The sequence below is a fragment of the Gavialis gangeticus genome, unplaced genomic scaffold (genome assembly GCF_001723915.1).
Source record: "Gavialis gangeticus isolate Ggan-Ray unplaced genomic scaffold, GavGan_comp1, whole genome shotgun sequence".
In the NCBI taxonomy this organism is placed as follows: domain Eukaryota; kingdom Metazoa; phylum Chordata; order Crocodylia; family Gavialidae; genus Gavialis; species Gavialis gangeticus.
Genome location: NW_017728993.1, coordinates 42,120,523 through 42,139,683, shown reverse-complemented (window position 1 = coordinate 42,139,683; position 19,161 = coordinate 42,120,523). Strand labels below are relative to the sequence as shown.

The window sequence follows — 19,161 nt, the reverse complement described above, 5'->3', positions numbered from 1 at the left end:
TGAACATCCGAAGTTAAGCCTCCAAATTTATACTGAGTACCCACTCTTCTTACTGACCACAGTTCATAGCTCCTAGGCTCTTAGTACGTGCCAGTTCTTCAGGTGTTTGCTTGTTATGCAATTAAACTCACAAAATGGAGGCTGTTGTAGAGCAGTCCTTTTCCAGTTGCCTACTTGCACTTTTTTTTTACATAAAAAAAAGATTTGTTCTTTGCTTTTCTACTGATATATTATGTAGCAAGAATTGGAAACTACTTTAAGAAAAGCGAAGCTACTCTACATGCAGCGCCAAGATGAGTATGAAAAGGCAAAATCCTCCACTGTTCGTGCTGAGGAAGAACATTTGAGCTATAGTGGAGGTCTTATGAAAGATATTAGCAAACAATTGGAGAAAAAACGAAGGCTCGAAGAGGAGGCTCTTCAAAAAGTAAGTTCTTTGCTTATTCATTAAGGGTTTCATTATGGTGTTTTCTGGTTCTACCACTATCTTGACAATGAGAGATCACTTAGCTGTTTATAATTTTCTTTCCTGCCATGCTTGTATATATAAAAGTAAATTTTCTTTTTTTTCTTCAACAAAAGAATCCCAAGTTACAAGCTTACTGAAGTATTTTTTTTTCTTAGCTTATTTTAGGTACCAAAGTTCTAGAGTCCATCAGTTACCTGTATTTAGCTGTGTTTATTTTCTTTAGGCTGAAGAGGCCAATGAACACTACAAAGCCAGTATGGCAGAAGTTGAAGAAAAGAGAAATGATCTGGAAAGCATCAAAAGTGATATTTTAACACAGCTACGGGGACTTATTTACCAGTGTGATCTTACTCTTAAAGCTGTAAGGATGCCTTTTAAAAAAAAAAAAAAAAAAAAACTTTCTTAGCGGAAAGGAGAAAATCAAGTGTAAATGTTAAGGGCTTATTCAGAATGGGTAAGGCTTGATGTATGCAAAACTAGAAGAAAAGCAGCTTGTTCTCATATGATTGTAGGCATCTCACTGAAAAAGACTACAAGTTCTTAAGGTACAATTATGCTGCCTTCACATACATTATTTGGTTCTACCCATTTTTTTAATACTTTGATCTTTTTTTCCCCTTAAGTTTTCATAAACTTGCAAGAATTCTGTATGTGGGCAGATTTTTATAAAGTTTTATAAACTTTAGTATAAATGCCAGTGATGACAGTTGCAAAGACATGCCCTGGTTTGTTTTGTGTTGCTCGTGAAACGTGCTGCATTGTCTTTATTTGTGCATTAAGAATGACATTTCATAGATTAAGAGTTACAGTATGCAAGCCAATATAACACGGATGTAGTTTTGAGCTCATTAACCTTAGCGACATTCTTGAAGCTATTATGCATTTAGTTTTGACTGACTCGGTATAAAACTTTGTGAGCATGTGTAAACACGCCAAGAGATATAGTATCAGTATTTTAGAAAATATATGAAAAGATCTACTGTCTTGTCTTAGTCTTCTTTTCAGAAGACAGACACAGTTTTTAAGGTTAGAAAAAGCTTAGGCCAACTTGACAATTCAGGTGTATGTTACTAATGACATTAACCACTTTATATAATGCTCCAGATATTTCTAGTTAAGAGGACACATTGTTATGGAAATGGGGGGGAGTGGGGTCCTAATTTAAAAAACACACTGAAAGAGATCAATTGGCAATATATGGTAAAATGGTTGTGCATATATCTGAAGGGTGAGGTGGTATGGGCACACCCCACCTGTGTTGCTATCACAGGTTCCTCCTTTTAGCACCTCCTCTCTGCCTCTCCCTCACCCACAAGTGTCCCCCACTGGCTGGGATCAGGCACTGATAGGAGGAACCTGTGAACTGCTGCTGCTGTCCCTAGCTGATGGAGGCAGGCAACCCAAAAGCCATTAATAACCCACTCCTGCCCTGTGCTGTGGTGAGCAACTGTGTGGGGGAGCCCAGCTCAGCTGAGGACGGCAGTAGTGGGTGGCATGCATGTTCCCAGTCAGCAGGAGACACCTGGAAGGGGAGGGACAGGGAGCAAGGGTGGAAGGAACATATGCACCACTGTCTCTGTCCCCAGCAAAGCCCAGCTTCCCAAACAGCCACTCCCTGCAGTGTGGGGTAGGGGCAGCTCCTGACCCCTTGTCTGCCCCCAGGCCAGCTGGGGACAGTGGCAGCTGGGGGGCAGGTCTTCTCCTTCCTGTGCCTGCTCCCTGGCCATCTCCCCCATGTCCTACACTAACCCAAGCCACACCTTGCGCCTACCCCCTCTCCAGGCTGAAGGATGGTGTGTCGCACTGTTTAGTAAATCCTAATAGTCAAAGACTTTCAAGGTAGCTCAAAAGGACCAAACATCAAATTAACTAATACCAATGTGGAAAGCTTCCAGATTCTAACTATGCCAAACCATTCTCAATAGAAATTCTCAGTTTCTCATCTTGGCATGTTCATTCCAGTTCTCCTCATGTTCTGGTTTAAATGCTGTGATGTTTAGTGCAGTTAGTGAAAGGGTGTAACTGAGCCAATGTCATTTGCCTTTCTAGGCAAAAAACTGTTTATGCAGAATAACCAGTCTAAGTTTTGTTAGAAAAGACCAAATCCAAAAGAGAGCCATGTATTATGTTTCAGTGTGCAGTAAGGATAGCTTTGCTAAATAGCATTTTTAGAGGTAGTTACAATTTTTTTATTCACTACATAGGTAAGTTACACCTTCTGTGGAAAGAGTGTTGAAAAGACGCCACTTGTGATGTACAATATCAGGTGGTGTTAGTCCTACAAAACCTAGGAACTATATTGCATGTACCTTATTTGTTAACTTGCTATTTCTGTATATACTCAAACATATAGACCCAAAACATTTATCCAAAGTCTACTGGAACTGTGCTCTGTGCTTATCGCTTCCCCTGCTTAACAAATTTGGAATGTGCGGAGCTGGCACAGCTCCTTTGCTTCTGAGTCCAGGGGAGGCTGTGGTGACCCCACTTCAGGTTCACATCCTTTGCGTCTTTTGCTGCTCTGCAGGGAGCGTAGTTTCTGGAGTAACAAGAACATGGATCTACAAGGCAGGAAGTCATCACCTGTAGAGTAAGGTAGAAGGCCAGCAGCAACGGTAGCAATTCCAAAACTACAGCTAGAGCCATGCCATGACTGGGTTGTCAGTTTTGCTCTATGAGAAGATAATTTCTTTCCAGAGCTGTTCAGACTCCAGAAAATAAGTTGTTCTTATTTTATAGTCTGCACCCTAGGGAAAAGGTTTTTGCTCCTTATTTCTTACTAGCTAATTGCCTATCAAGAATGATGGGGGGGGAGGGGAGGGAAGGGGAGGGGGCTGGGATGGAGTGCAGCCACCTAACGCCCCATGCTGCCACTGTTCTGCCCCTTGCAGGGAGTGGGGTGGGGGAGCCAAGGCCAGCTGGCCTCGGCTCCTCCACCCTCTGTCAGGTCCTCGGCGCGGCTTCGGAAGCATGGCAGCACTCCCCCACGCTTGGAGCACTCTGGCTGTTTCTGTCAGCCAATCAGAGTGTGAATAAAGCGTTACAGACAGACTGACTTAGGCTTTTATAATATTAGAATCCTGAGATCTAACGTAGAGACCAAACTGAAGTTGGTGCTTTTAGTCCTTCACCATTGTGGAGGTGACTTGCTTGTTCCTGTTGAAAAGAGGATGCAAGTTGCCTGTGTGTTTTGCCATGTACCAACCTCAAGTAGAGAGAAGCTGGAGTTATAGTTTTCAAGAGGGGAGGAATGGGTATAAGAGGGGGCTGAAGGGGAGAGCGGAAGTGTGGTGACACTGATCTGCAGCTGTTTTCTGGAAACCCTGGGAAAGTCTAGCCATAAACATTTATATTTGGCACTCTTAGCAAGTTGGCTTGTGTCCTTAAAATGAATTGCTTAACTTTTTTTTCCCATAATAAAGTGACCATGAGGGGTAGACTGAAGTATAAGCAGACTTGTAAATGTTCTTAAAATATCTAAAACTTGTGTTGTGTTGTTGTGTTGTGTTGTTTTTAACAAAACGCTTTTGTTTCGTAACAGGCAACAGTTAACCTATTCCAGCTGCAGCATGCCCAGGTTGTGTCCCTTCCAGTCAACTGTCAGTCCCTCTGCGAGAGTGCCAAGATGTATGACCCAGGACAGCAGTATTTGGAGTTTGTGAAAAATTTGCCAAAGGAAGATATTCCCATTGAGTCGGGTTCCTTTGAAACTCAGAGCTCCCAAGTGGATGGGTAAGAACTAATATATTAATACCATTTGTTTATCTGGAATTAAATCTAAGGAAAAATGTTACAGAAGAAAACACAGCAGTGAAATAGAACTTTTGCAAGAGTAAAAAGGAATTTGGCATTTCACCATGACTGGGATATGATTTATGCATCCCCCTAGCTCTGTATATTCAGTAGCTACATTAAACAAGTACAATATTAATCTTATAACTAAAACCTGACTCTTAATTCCTACCTGAATGTCATATTTAATCTTTTTTGTGTGATAAAGCTAAATAAAGTATAGCTAAACCATTTGATTCAAGTGACTCAACTTACTGCTGTTTATCTATGCCAGGGGTGGGCAAAATGGTGGATCCAGCCAGCAGCCGGAGTCCATTCCCCCGCAGCCTCTGCCTGCATCACTGGCCAGTTTCCAAGGAGACCCCAGGAGCAGCAGTGCTCTGAGAGCACAGGGCCAGGATTTCCATTGAGACTAGCCGCAGCAGCACTGGCACGTGCAGCTGGGTAGGGAGCTGCTCCAGGGCCAGGGCTGGGATCTTGCAATGGTGACAGCAATGGTGACACCAGAGCCAGGGCAGAGCTGTAATCCACTACCTGCACACCTCTGCCCGGCACATGCAGGCAGCAGACCTCAGCTCTGCCGTGGATTCAGACCACACTGTCACTGCAGCAAGATCCCATCCCTGGAGTAGCTCCCCATCCAGCTGCGCACCCTACCAGCACTGCTGGGGCTGGTCTCCATGGAAGCCTTGGCCCTGCACTATCATGGCCCCACCACTTCTGGGGTCTCCGTGGAAACCAGCTGTAGTGACACAGGCAGAGGCTGCTGGGAAATGGACTACCATGGGTCTAATTTGGCCCGTGAGCCAGACTTTGCCTGCTCCTGATTTATACACTGGGTAAAGATGTAAATCCTGAACTCTGTATGTAGAGCATCTGGTGGGTATGTTGGATCGGAGCTCCTTGATTCTAGAAACCTAAAGTTTGGAAGGTAGAAGTGAAGGAAGGCATGAGCGCTTCCAAGACTTACAGTTTGTGTTGCTCTGTCCTGAGTGCATTTTGTCTTAAGTTTTAAGCTTTTGGGGCAGGAAGTATCTCCTGTCTGTCTGCCCAACATGCAGCAGATTGGTGCCCTCTTCTGGTATAACTTCTAGATCAGTGGTTCTCAACCCTAAGCTCAAGGCACCCCTCAGTTGACTCAATTTTTGTGAATTGAGCAGCACTCCACTTTAATTTATTACAGTGCTGACCTCTTTGCAGAACGGCCAAGTGGTGGGATAGAGTAGCAGCCGGGCAGGAATGAGCTTGAGCCTGCACTTGCTTCCTCCAGCCTGGTCCATCTCCTCACACCTTGTGGAACTCTTCAAAATGTCTCATGGCACCTTCGTTGAGAGTCACTGCTCAAGATGCTATTAGAATACAAATTGTTAAAATGGCATGGCAGGTTTTGTTAAACAAAACCTGATATAAATGCATCACTCATCCCAAGTGAGTACCAGTCTGTGTGCCATGAGAGCTTTTATTGCTTGCTTGTTTTTTGGGGGAGATATGTAAATTAGGGCTGTGTAAAATTTTGCCAGATGTCATTTCGAAGCTGTTTCAATGTGTTTCAAGCTCAAAACAATGAAATCTAAATGAAACAAAAGGCTTCAAAACAGCTTCAAAACAAAATGAGGGCACTCAAAATGTTTTGAAAATTTCAAAACGTTTCACGTTTCGAAGCCAGGCTTGCTTGCCTTTAGTGCCGGTCCCAGCCAATAGTGGCAGCCTCCTGTCATCCTGCATGCAGATCCAGGGGCCTGCACCCCCTGGGAGGAGTCTGGCACAGTCCTGCAGCCCTTCTGGGGGGCTCAGGCCCCCAGATCTGTGCGTGGAATGACAGCATGCTGCTGCTGCTGCTGCCTGGGGCCAGTGGCAGCAGCAGTCTTCCCGGTGCTGGGTACGGGGTGCACCCAGTGCCTCTCCCAGGTGGCAGCGGCAGCCTTCTGTCATCCCGCATGCAGATCTGGACACCTGCACCCCCAGGAGGAGTCTGACACGACCCCACAGCCCTCCCAGGGGTGCAGGCTGCCAGATCTGCAGGCAGGATGACAGGAGGCTGCTGCTACTGGCAAGTGATATGAGTTTTCCTTTCAACTGTTTGAGGTGCAGCTTCCCAGAAATGAGGTCGAAACGAAATGGTGCTGTTTTACACAGCCCTATTAAATGTAATGGTGGAGAGGCTATAAACAAGTATTTCAACTTGTTGCATACATATGCTAAGTGATTTTCCACATTTAATTCACTATAAAAGTCTTTTTGGCACTTAAGCTGAAGTGCCAAAATACCCATTCCTATCTGTGTGTTTCACAGTTCTACAGGAAGGCTGTCGTCATATTGTTTCAAAAGGAAATTAAGTACAAAAACTGAATGCTTGAGTCGGACGTGCACCAACAAAAGCCAGGAAATTCAAAGTTAAGGCAAAGATTCTTAGTTCTTGTCTTTAAATTTCCTGCCTTTCATGAGTCTGATTCAGTACATACGCCTGAATTTTTCAGAGTTGTCAGAGGTTTCGGTTATGTCACTCCAACAAAAAAAAGTGTGCGTGGAAGTCTAAAATCCCTATGTATATTTACCCGCAGTATTTAAAATTGGCTTGTTTCAGAACTAATTCTTTTTCCCAGCTTATTCATCTTCTCATAGCGCCTAGCAGTCTCTCATATACTCTTAAGTGATTACTTTAATTATTGTCTAGATCTGTATATTCCTAAAAGGCAAATCCCTTGCAAAAATGTAAATTTAAATGTTTTGAAGCCCTCATCGCAGCTTCCATCAAATGGGTGGAGACAAGCTGATTAAGTGCAGTCTCCCCTACTGTTAAACTTGGCTAGCAAGCAGTTTAATCCACAGGGTGCTTCAGCATTTTGGGCTAATTAGACTGTTAACTTCATTCTTTCATTACATCTTAAGAGCAGAATTTAACAGCCAAGTACTAGGAAATTTCTGTAAAATTGCGAAGCCATGCTTAGTACTCCTAAAAAATAATATTAAATATTCTAGGGAATAAGTCTAAGTAAACATTTAGACCCTTACTTAAAATCTGTGTCCTTTAAAGATCAGTAATTTTTAGGCCAATGGCATAAAGAGTTCACATTCAGCTTAGAGTACTTTTAAGTAGCAAATAGTTGGGCAGTTGGGAAGAGATGGTATTTGGAAGAGAGAACAGGACGGGAAATCAGAACCGCTGAGTTTTAATCCTAGCTCTACAACTGAGTCCCTGTAGGTAAGACTTATATTTGTCCTGTTGCTGTAGTTTCATAAGGATAAAGTAGGGGGTATAATATACTGATTTTTTAAATAAAGATGTTGAATGGGCCTGTACTATATGAAACATACTACTGCTATGTTAGTAGGAGAATTTACTCCCTATGACCATTTAACAGGTGGAATTCCACCAATATAACAGAAAGCAAAATTTGGCTGTGTAAATATTTTCCACAGTGTATACTGTGAGCTTAATTATGAACTACTGATGAGAACAGTAGAATACTGAGCAATTAGTGCTTTGAAAAATAAAATATATTAGGACTTTAATTGAATGCTAATTTAGTTGCTTCCCAATAAAATGGCTTTTCTTTTTTAAGTGTTTTTAGTAAACAAGCAACAAACAGTGCCCATGCATCACATGGAAACTTATCTCAGTGTTCGGGTGACTACCCTACCCAGTCGTTAGAGGATGTTGGAAGCCCAACTTACTGTCGTTCTCATAAGATTGGAGAGAAGAGATCTGCCAGCAGCACAGATATACAAGGTAATTCTTTCACGTTTCTACAAGCTTTCATTTCTAAATAGAAAGGTCAGCTTTAGTAGGTGACTGGTCCAGCTCTTTGGTACAGTGGTATGAATCATGTGATAGGTCATAACTCAGGCCCAAAATGTAACATTTGTTTTTAAAAAATGTAAAAAGTTTTGTGGCTTTATAAATATTTCATACATACTAATGCCCAAGATTGGATGCAAAACCATTCAAGCAAGCAAGCAAGATTTCATAGATTTCACAGACATTTGGGCTGGAAGGGACCCCGGAGGATCATTGAGTCCAGCCCGCTGCCCCAGGGGCAGGAAGTCAGCAGGGATCACAGGATCCCAGCAAGGTAAGGATCCAAATGTGTCTTGAAGGCATTCAAAGTGGGTGCTTGAACCGCCTCCGGCAGCAGTCTATTCCAAACCCTTGGGGCTCGGACAGTGACAAAGTTCTTTCTTATGTCCAGCTTGACTTGATCGTGGTGGAGTTTGTGACTGTTCAGTCTTGTCATCCCTTGGGGCACTCTGGTGAACAGATGTTCCCCCAGATCCTGGTGAGCACCCCGATAAACTTATAGGTGGCCATCAGATCACCCCTGAGCCTGCGCTTTTCCAGGCAGAAGAGCCCCATGGCTCTCAGCCTCTTGTCATAAGGTCTGTTTTTCTGACCTCTGATCATGCACATGGCTCTCCTGCACCCTCTCAAGCTTCTCCACATCCTTTTTGAATTGTGGAGCCCAAAACTGGACACAGTACTCCAGCTGCAGCCTCACGAAGGCCAAGTACAAAGGGAGAATGACGTCCCGAGATTTGCTTGAGAAGCATCTGTGGATGCAAGCCAGCATTTTGCTCGCTTTACTAGCCGCAGCATCACATCGAAGACTCATGTTCATCTTGTGGTCAGTCATGACCCCCAAGTCCCTTTCATCTGTAGTGCTCACCAGCATAGCACTGCCGAGCCTATAAATATGCTGGTTTTTCCTCCCAAGGTGGAGAACCTTGCATTTTTCAGTGTTGAACATCATCAGGTTCTCATCCGCCCATTTGCTGAGCCTGTCAAGATCTGCCTGGATCACCCTCCTGTCCTCAGGTGTGGATGCTTTACCCCAGAGTTTGGTGTCATTGGCAAACTTGGCCAGTCCACTTCTGACACCAATATCTACATCACTGATGAAGATGTTAAATAGTATAGGCCCTAGGACAGAACCTTGAGGGACCCCACTGGTGACCGTGCACCAAGGATAGGCTTCTGTCAACCACCACCCTCTGGGCCCTACTGCAGAGCCAATTCCCCAGCCAGTGAGGTCGAGGCCGCAGTTAGTGAGTTTAGCCAAGAGGTGATCATGGGATACCAGATCGAAGGCTTTTTTGAAGTCAAGATATACAACATCAATCTCTTCTTTGCCAAGTATTAGATGCAAATCAAACAGCAACTTCTGACCATGAATTTATTTATTAACCTTCTTCTCATCCCCACTCCCTCCACAAGAAAAAATTGTATAAAAATACTGGCAGTTTTTAAGAGGCTTTATTTGTCTCTTAAAGAGAATGCAATTTTGGTTTCAGCTGCTAATAATACCTAATAAATGTTAAGTTTCTGGAACTTCCTTACACATACTGTCAGAGATGACCTGAGCAGGGTGCAGGACCTGGGGCAAATCAGCCTGTGTGGAGGCTCCACCCCTGCGTGCCCCAGATGTGAAGAAGCCAGCAGCGGATTCAATGGCGGTCAGGGCGGTGGTGGGGGGCGCCTAGTGGCCGGATGTAAATCTGTGGCCACTTTGCCTGGCTCCGCAGGGCCCAAGGCGGTCACCCTGATTTGTCCTCCCCTAAGGACAGCCTTGCATACTATAAAACTCTTCTTGAGAATACATGCTACATCTTTTATTTCCATGAGGAATAATGCACGTCTTCTCATTTAACATTATGTATTTTTCCTCTTATAAAAGACAAGCCTGCCTGAATATTCCCTCAGCTGAAAGAATCTTGTGGTGGTAATGGTTTTATTATCTGTGGATTTTTTTTTCCAAGCAATACGAGGACCCCCACCATTCAGATCATGGTCAGTAGGTAACCAAGGTGGAGGAATGTGTAGTGATTCTGAAAGTGCTGGAGGAAGCAGTGAATCGCGTTCTATGGATTCTCCATCTGCTAGCCCAGGTATAGCTATTTTCCAATTATTGTTTGTTTTAAAATAATTTTGTAAGGCCCAATTCAAAGACTGTTGAATCAGTGCAAAAATTGTTATCAACTTAAATGAGTGTTGCTTTGAGCATCTACTGAGAATGAGCCATTGAGTAGACTCTATTTTTCGCCATCTGAAAAAAATATTTCCTCCTCCACAGGGGATTTTAAGAGAAGGCTTCCCCGCACACCCTCTACTGGTACTATGTCTTCGGCAGATGATCTAGATGAAAGAGAACCACCTTCTCCTTCTGAATGTGGTAATATGCTATGATTGTTTCTTAAATTCTAACTAGTTAGTAGGTGGCCTTTTGTTTTTGTAAGTGGTTGTTTTCTTTGATCTGCTTTGAGGAAAACTTAAATTGACTAATTATCAATTACTTCAGATGCAAAGTGAATCTGCAACAGTTGGTATGTTCTCAAGTTCCCTGATTTCAGAGCTAAAAAGAACTGTCTAGGCTATGTAGTTTCTCTGGAGTATAGCAAACTTGTTCCTTTCATTTAGATTAATGCATTATCAGCATTTGAACATGCTTTCTGATGCTTTTTTTAGCTTTGCTTTCAGCTGACATTATCTTGGCATCTAAATTTTTATTCATATCGATGCTATTAACATGCTTCAAAAGCAATAACATCTTTACATGACCTAAGTATTTAAGCTATTCAATTTCTAAACTGCCAAGTGGAAGTCACTTGAGGAGTGAGTTATCTGTAAATCTGAAATGCTACAGTTCCAAATGTTTTAGGAAGTTAGCTAAGACGTTTTCTTATGCATGAAACTTAGATAAGCTAGTTTAGTAACATCTCTGATGCCCCAGGTTTGAAAATGAAAAATGTACTGTTGGATGGATTAGGGAAGTCTTTCTGGCAGTATGACCACTCGATCACATGTTCTGAAACTGGAATTACTGGATAACTAGGAGTATCCCCGAGCAATGTCTGCAGTACTGAAATATTTCCAGAGCTAGTTTTTTAACATACATGTACAGTAAAGCATTTAAGCAGATACTGATGTCCATCAGTGCTCGGTACAAAAAAAACCATAGTTTAGTGGTGAACTTAAGGTTAACATATACTGAAATGTTCCAAATCACAGCTTAAACCAGTATTAAGGCCATTCTAAAACAAAGTCTCTCTTAATTTGTTGTCTAATGTGAAAAAAATGAGACCATACCTCTATTCACAAGATACATTTGAATGCATAAAACAGAGTAAGATTTAATGCTTTTTTTAACACTTGTTAACAAAACTAATATAAATAAAAGGTCTGAGCTACTTGAAATATCACTGGAATTGCCATTTGTAATTTTTTCTAGAATCCTCTAGAAGGTAATATCTTTAGGGTTGTAGGAATAGTAGTTTGATGTTCTCTTGTGAGTGTGTATTTAATTACAGTCAGTTCAAAGTTGGGGCGGGGAGAGATTAGTCAAAGTATTTTTTGATTATTTTAGCCATTGCAAATGAAATTTTGTAAGGCTGGTATCCAGGTGGTCTTAACATAATACTTTGGGCACATACAGTGGAACTTGTCCAGGTGGCTGCCTGAATTGAAGGAGCAATCAAAGTTAGAGGTCCAGACAGCATTATTTACACTTTCAGTTGATTATGGGCACAAAATGTAGTCCCTTCAAGTGTACATCTCTAAGTGTCATAATTATGTTTAGGGTGTATATGGACTGGTTACTTCACTAGCATGTGTATATAACATTTAAGCTATATATGTAGCAGCTACGTCCTGTAAAGTGTGATTACTTGTTGTAGACAACTGTGTACTACAGCAAGTTTATAAGAAAAGCAAACCAGCAAACAGAATTATTATGTATCCTCATACTGTGTGCTGTTTTACCAGATACTTGAATGCTATTATAACAGCAGAATTTTTTTTCAAGGTTTAAATGATTTGACATCTGAAACTGCCAATTCTCCTGGACCTTTTAGAAATACCCTCATGTCCAAGGCAGCTCAAACGCACAAGCTGCGAAAATTGAGGGCTCCATCTAAATGCAGAGAATGTGATAGCTTAGTGGTATTCCATGGAGCAGAATGTGAGGAGGTAAGAGGTTACAGAAGGTAACATATGCAGTCATGTAGATTCTTAACATGACATTTTGATCTAAAATTGTGTTGAAACGTTTTTATTTTACTTCATTTCTTCTTTTGTACCTCACTTATTGTAGTGCTCACTTGCTTGTCACAAGAAATGTTTAGAGACTTTAGCTATTCAGTGCGGGCACAAAAAACTTCATGGAAGACTTCATTTGTTTGGAGTAGAATTTGCTCAAGCTGCTAAAAATGTTCCTGATGGCATCCCTTTCATCATTAAAAAGTGCACCTCTGAAATTGAAAGCAGAGCCCTGAATGTAAAGGTACAGGTTAACTTGATGTTACAAAGCTTAAACATGAACAGTCTTGTCCAAAAACAGTTTATGATGATAATGCTACATTGGCTAATTCCAATCTGTTTTACAATTGCTTTTAGAGCTAAAAGAATTGTATACTGTTTCTTTTTCCATTTCAGGGCATCTACCGTGTGAATGGAGCCAAATCAAGAGTTGAAAAACTCTGCCAAGCATTTGAAAATGGAAAGGACTTAGTAGAACTGTCAGAACTCTATGCACATGACATCAGTAATGTCCTTAAACTATACCTCCGCCAGGTATATGCTATAACCGTTCTGCAATTAGCTGGAAGAACAGAAGTATTATAGCAGCCTTTTCAGTGAGGGAGGAAAATATTCCTTTTCACAAGTCCTGTAATTGTTGCTGGAAAAATACCTTCATTTGAATACAATAATCTACTGTATTGGCAAGAAATTATTTTTATTTGGAGAGCTTGATTCTGTGTTGCTTGACAATAGAAACACTAAGGCTACTGATAGAATCAATGTTCCAGCCTGTTTATCAGTCCCAGCAGTATTCATGTTGCTTTTAGCAGCATAGCTTTCTGTATCCACTTGTTAGTGTGAAGTTTAAGTGTTAATCTGGTTGGATTCATGAGATGGGTAGCGCTCTAGCTTGTAAAGTGGCAGCCAGGTTTTACAGATTGCAGACAAAGTTTGAATTAAATTCCTAAAACTATAGTCAATAAAAAAAAATGATAAAAAACCTAGCATGGTAAGATTTACCACTTTCCGTCTGTGGACACAGGTTTTAAAGCCTTGGGCATTTAAATACCAGGTAGCCCTTTTGAAATTCAATCCTGTCTCCTAATGGGGGTTTAAGCACCTTCTGGCTGTAAGTGATGTAGGAGTACAAGTAACAATTACTTCTAAAATGAGTTGTGCTCATTTAGTGACTTCAGAACTTTTGTAGATAACGCATTAGCTTTTAACTGCTACTTCAACAGGAAGTAAAAATCTGTAATTCTGTATGCATCAAATTCTGGGGTTTAAGGGCAATATGCTGAATTTTAACTAACAAACTCCAAAGAGACAAATGAAGCCAAGCAGTTACCTGCTGGTTTATCACTTCAGTACAAGCTTGGTTAGGATCGGTTGTAAATAATGATGATTCTTATATGATAAAAATAGTACTGGAACCCTGTAGATAAGATGCTTTCCAGCTTTAGGAAAACATTTTTACAATGAAATATGTTCATTTGAACAGAATAGTTAAATTTCAGTACAATTAAGCTGTAAAACTTTATTGGCTGTGGATTTCTGGAGGATTATTACATGCCTGAGGTGTGAGGCAGAATGACTTTAGCCACCCAAGTAGTACAATAATCCCTAAGAAATTGTGTTTTGGGAGGCCACTTAGAACAGTGGGTTAACATTTCCAGCCTTTCATCTCCAAAGAATTTACTTCAGATCCAGTTGGGGTCACCAATAAAACTAGCCTGCCCTCTCAGTTTGGTCCTTGGTAAATATATATCCACACTAATAAGCTGCCACATCATTGCAGTGTCTACTTGAGGGAGCCAGGGATGTCAAAGGTGAGTTTTTAAGGCAGTGATAGAATTGTTATAGGAAGCCTGTCCAAATATTAATGTTAAACTCTTAAAGGTATTCATGGTATTTGAGACTTCCTGTTGGTTAGACCGGTTTTAAGAGTTCAAAAAAAGTTCTCTAAAGTTGCTTAAAGAGCTGTTGAATTACTATTTTTAACGCTGATTAATTTGTGTAAGATTGAGCTGGTTGTTCTGTTTTTACATTTTATCTGCATTTGGAAAATGAAAATAGCTAGATCAATTTCACTTTATTTATTTTAACTGTTGCCCCTATGAGACCAATATTCTCATGAACTAGCATAATGGTAATTTCACACTCGAAGAGAATGTTTTAATTGGAAAATTCTTCATTAGATTTGTAATAATAAATCACACAGAAACAATAGAATTGTTAACAGGGTTTTCAGCCATGAATAATTATTTTTTGATAAATAATATTTGAACAAATTTAGCAGTTCGTATGCTATATTATCAGGCTTCTATTATAATGTGGTTAGTGTGTGATATTTTTATGTCTAGGCCTCTTTTATGTAATCAGCTTTTCCAGCTAAAGGAAAGGCACTAGACTAGACAGCATTTGGTGATAGACAGGAAGGAAACAAACAACGTAAAATGCAGACTTGAATATGTTTCTAAATGTTTCTATTCCCTCAGCTCCCAGAACCTTTGATTTTGTTTCGGCTTTACAATGAATTCATCGGACTTGCTAAAGAAAGTCAGAATGTTAATGAGGAAGTGGACACAAAACAGGCTAGTCCCACATCAAAGAAAAGGCAATCAGTCTGTATTGAAATGAACAGGATCATCATTAAAATGAAAGATCTCCTCAAACAGCTACCTGTACCAAATTATAACACACTTCAGTACCTTACAGCTCATCTTCATAGGTAAGAAAAGCCCTTTAAGGTTACCTGCAGATGTTTTGCAAAGTAAACTGTTATATGCTGCATGCTAGGAAAATTTCTTTCAGATGGTTTGGCCCCCACTTTTAGATGTCCATCCAGAAAAACTACAGGATCTCTTTGTGTTTCTGTATCTCCATACATTTTCAAAAATAAGTTTGTGATTTCTGTAATGGTGAATTATTGCTCTGCCCCAAACTAGGGATGTAAATATTTAAAAATATATTTAACCTCCTCTGCTTAAAATGGTTAAACGATTAACTGATAACACAGCAGCTCAGACACTGCTGCTGCTGGGAGTCACTCTCCCAGAGCCAGGGATGGAAGGAGGAGGCAAGCTGAGACAGGCAAAACGCAACACAGCCCAGGTGGACCCTGCGCTGGGAGGGAGGGACCACCTGTGAACAAGCAGCTAATTGTTTAATCAGTGAGTCCTTAGGTTGCTTGCTGTTTTCCTTTTAGGCCATGGGTACTAGTCCCCCTTGCCCCTCTCCCTCGCTCCTCCCTCCCTCCTTCCTGCCTGCCCTGCTGCCTTCTGATTCCTGTTGGGGCACTGCATGACTTCCCTTTTCCTCCTTTCCTGCTAATCTGTGCCCAACCAAGCTAAAGGATAACCAGTAGGCTAACTGGTTATCATTGCATGTATCGGTTAAACAATTAATCGTTTAATCTTTCACATAGCTATTCCAAACATACATTTTCTAGAGAAGTTGCTTGAAAATGAGAGCTAGCCATCTACTCTGTCTGCTTAAAACTGCTTCTGAATAATAGCTGTATGCGGTACTCCATCTTAGAGAGAGTGTATCTAAGTAACCATATGTAATTTCCCGTGAAGACATTCTAGCAAAATAGCATGTTCAAGCAGGAAAAAAATCAGATCTGCCACTTTGGTGATCTTTTCTGATGGTCTTCTAGAAAGGTGCAGGTGTGCATTTAGATGCTTCAGTCAAGAACTTTATCTAGGCACTACAGGGACGGGTGAATAACTTGGCATTTAAATTGCACCTTGCCTGCATGTCATTTTTTTTCTGAGATGAGTTTTATAGTTATTCCAGCCATGTTACCAGACAGCAGCTTGCTTTGTCTTACCCTAATATGCTAAAAGCTGTTCCCCAGCAATAACAATGGTTAAGAGCATTCGAACACAGCTTTCATTCTGCTTGCTTCATTTTTTGATTCCTGAAGCTGTGGCCACCCTGCTCCTGCTGTACTGCTTGCCACAGTGCTGGTAAGGTCATAGTTGCCAGAGGACTTCTCCCAAACATGGAGCTGAATTATTTTTAAGAAGGTGGAGATAAAGAAAAAATCAAGTGATGATGCAGAGCTATAAAATGATCAAAATGTTTTTTTAATAAATAAGAGCCAGAATTTTCCATGGTCACTTAGCATCTTGTAAGCTAATAGCTCCAACATTTTGGGCAGATAGACTACTGTCAACCTTTAGTTGTTCCTGGACCAGTGTCCACCCTGATAAATATTTTAATTAGTTTAGTGAGAAAAAATGTTGTGATCTGTGGACCTGCTGTCATGGCCTTGCAGACAGTGGTTTAGGAATGTAAACCTTAAAGCAGCCAGAAGTGATCTGTAGAGAATTTTCTCTCTTCAGGAAAGTCTCTTGGCTTATATGTAGCTGGTGCAAGTGGCCCTATTGCCTCTTCCCACCCCTAACACTGCATTGTTGTGGCCTAATTTCCAAAACTGCTGATGAGTCGCAAGTACTAGTGAAGTAAACAGGAGTTGAGGGTACTCATGAAAGTCAGGTCAAAAACATAGCTGGTAGTCTTCTTCCAGGTTCTGATGCCTGAAAGCCTGGGCCTTTTTAAAAAAAGAAAAAAAGATTAATTGCAAATTGTGAATTGTAAATGTGAACTTCAAATTGATTAATAAATTCCTGTTTCTTAAATAGGAATGTACAGTACAGCATAGCCATCATGACTGTGATCCGTTATAGCTGAAGAATGAACTGCAAAGCTAGCTAAAATAAATATTCTAAAAGGCATAATAGTATCTGCTGGCTCTCTCTGCTAACTAGGATATGGAGGCTGTTCAGCTCAAGTTGATTGTGATGTACTTTTTGTAAAGTAAATTAAAAGCCATACTGTTGGAGGGAGGGGGAACTCGGCACATGCATGGGCTTAAGTTTGTTGGCTGTGTAACTTTTTGAAGCGAAGTTGTTTTAAAATTATTTCATGGAAATTAATTAGTATTAACATGGAAGGAAAGAAAACTACAAAGCCTCTGTAACTTTGTATATTGTCTCACACAGGGTTACTGAACAATCAGATGAAAACAAAATGTCTGCCAGCAATCTTGGCATAATATTTGGGCCAACTCTGATCAGGCCCCGTCAGACAGATGCCACCATTTCTCTTTCATCACTTGTGGACTATCCATATCAAGCCCGGGTAGTAGAGTTGCTCATCACATACTATGAAAAGATCTTTGATGTTTTGCTGCAACCACTTTCTACTGTGTCTCAGCCAGAAGAAAGTGCTGCTTCAGTAGAAAATGCTTTACCAATGGAAGAGAGGGAACTGCAGCAGCAGAGCAAATCATTTATTGCTGTAAAGGAAGTAAGTGACTGCCATGGAGCTGGATTGATATGATGTTTACTGATACAGAATTAACTCATATTTTGGGACATTGTATTGTTTACAGACATAGCTATGAAATCTCTGAACTGCTTGTTTAGAAGTATATATTTTTCCTCTTGAACACTCCTTTACTTCTGATCTGATTTCTATTGACAGGGCATACTGCTAGCCCCAAGTGAGAGTAAGAGTTCAGAAACACTTGCATTACTCTTGGAACAGGACAGCAGCAAGAACATTAGAGAGAGATCGGATGCATCTCGCACTGGTTAGTAATTCTTTATGCATCTCAGGACAATATATTGTCCTATGGGTTAACACCAGTCCTTAAATACATTTGAGTGAAGGTCAACCTTTACTGTTTTGTGAAGGTTAAAGTGCAAGCAAAAAAAGTCTGTTTAAAAAGAGCCCCAAATCTGACTTGCTCTTAGTTTTGTTGGAAGCAGCAAGAAAATAAACCCTTTAAGAAACCTGTAATCATGGAACCGAACTTTGTATACCTGCAGGGGAAATGCACCAAATAATATTGAAGTTACAACTTAGGCTGTACTTTTAATAAGAGGCTGTTGTGCTGTCTTTGGTTTGTTATCTGTGACTCCAGCAAAAATATTGGGACCCAGCAGCTAAGATATGTTTCTGTTTTTTTCTAGAACGGATGCATCTCCCACTCACTGGAGCTAAGCATGAGGGGTTTGGGAATTGGAGTGCTCCACTGGAATCCCCAACTGCCGCTATTCTAGATATTCATATTGGTGCTCCCAAAGAGTCAGGTGTGTGCTGCCTTTAATTACACAGTACTTCCCAAAGGACGTTTTCTACTAGTTTGCTTATGCTGTGTTGTTTTTGTGCAAATACAACAGTTCCTTTGTATAAAGGTGGAATATCAACTCTTAAATTAGTGTTACACACAGCTCTCTTTTATTACCTAATAAACACTTAGGATAGATGGGGAAAACTCTTCTAGCCAAAAAGTATATTTGCAGCTGTTGCCCAGAGAAGCTAAATGTTTCCTTGGTTGTGCCCCTTTCAGTATCTGGCTGCATTTAGACTAGATTTCCTGCAGGCACATATCCTCAAGTGAAGAGTCTAATACATCCCAGCCTGACTGTGTATAGTGATCATACTCTTAGGATAGCAAAATTAAACTGAACCTGCTCAGTAATGGATTGGGCAGGACTTTTCCAGTGGTCATAATCTCTATCATACAGGAGATATTAAACAACTCTGATTTCAAGCTCCAGTAGTGCAGTTCAGGAAGGGATGAAGACAAGTGCAAGGTATGTCTACACTGAAGAAGTATCTTTAGTCCCCAACGCAAGCTGGATGACTGAAGTCTGAGCCTGAAGTAGCCATCACTTTTGTTTAAAATCTCCTTGTGTATATAAACCCCACTTTTAGCCTCTTGCAAGGAGAGGCTGTTCCAAGACTTCAGCAAGGAGTTCCAAGGCTGTTCCAAGGACTTCAGTAAGGCCTTTGACACCGTCTCCCACCCCATCCTCGTTAAGAAATTGGGTGACTGTGGCATTGATGCCTACACAGTCAGATGGATTGC

The 19,161-nt window shown here is 41.0% G+C and overlaps 1 protein-coding gene across 5 annotated transcripts in view; it reads left to right on the top strand.

Annotated features, from left to right (window-relative positions):
* The window catches only part of ARHGAP29 (Rho GTPase activating protein 29), a 102,970-nt gene that overhangs the window by 80,781 nt on the left and 3,028 nt on the right, over positions 1 to 19,161 (top strand). For all 5 annotated transcript variants that reach the window (XM_019501640.1, XM_019501638.1, XM_019501639.1 and 2 more), the window contains 13 exons: positions 239 to 427; positions 693 to 830; positions 4,011 to 4,201; positions 7,825 to 7,991; positions 10,016 to 10,144; positions 10,330 to 10,428; positions 12,058 to 12,221; positions 12,346 to 12,534; positions 12,687 to 12,824; positions 14,771 to 15,003; positions 17,285 to 17,591; positions 17,769 to 17,877; positions 18,260 to 18,379. In XM_019501640.1, the coding sequence (XP_019357185.1) occupies positions 239 to 427; positions 693 to 830; positions 4,011 to 4,201; positions 7,825 to 7,991; positions 10,016 to 10,144; positions 10,330 to 10,428; positions 12,058 to 12,221; positions 12,346 to 12,534; positions 12,687 to 12,824; positions 14,771 to 15,003; positions 17,285 to 17,591; positions 17,769 to 17,877; positions 18,260 to 18,379 (2,173 nt within the window). The remainder of the gene's footprint in view (positions 1 to 238; positions 428 to 692; positions 831 to 4,010; positions 4,202 to 7,824; positions 7,992 to 10,015; positions 10,145 to 10,329; positions 10,429 to 12,057; positions 12,222 to 12,345; positions 12,535 to 12,686; positions 12,825 to 14,770; positions 15,004 to 17,284; positions 17,592 to 17,768; positions 17,878 to 18,259; positions 18,380 to 19,161) is intronic.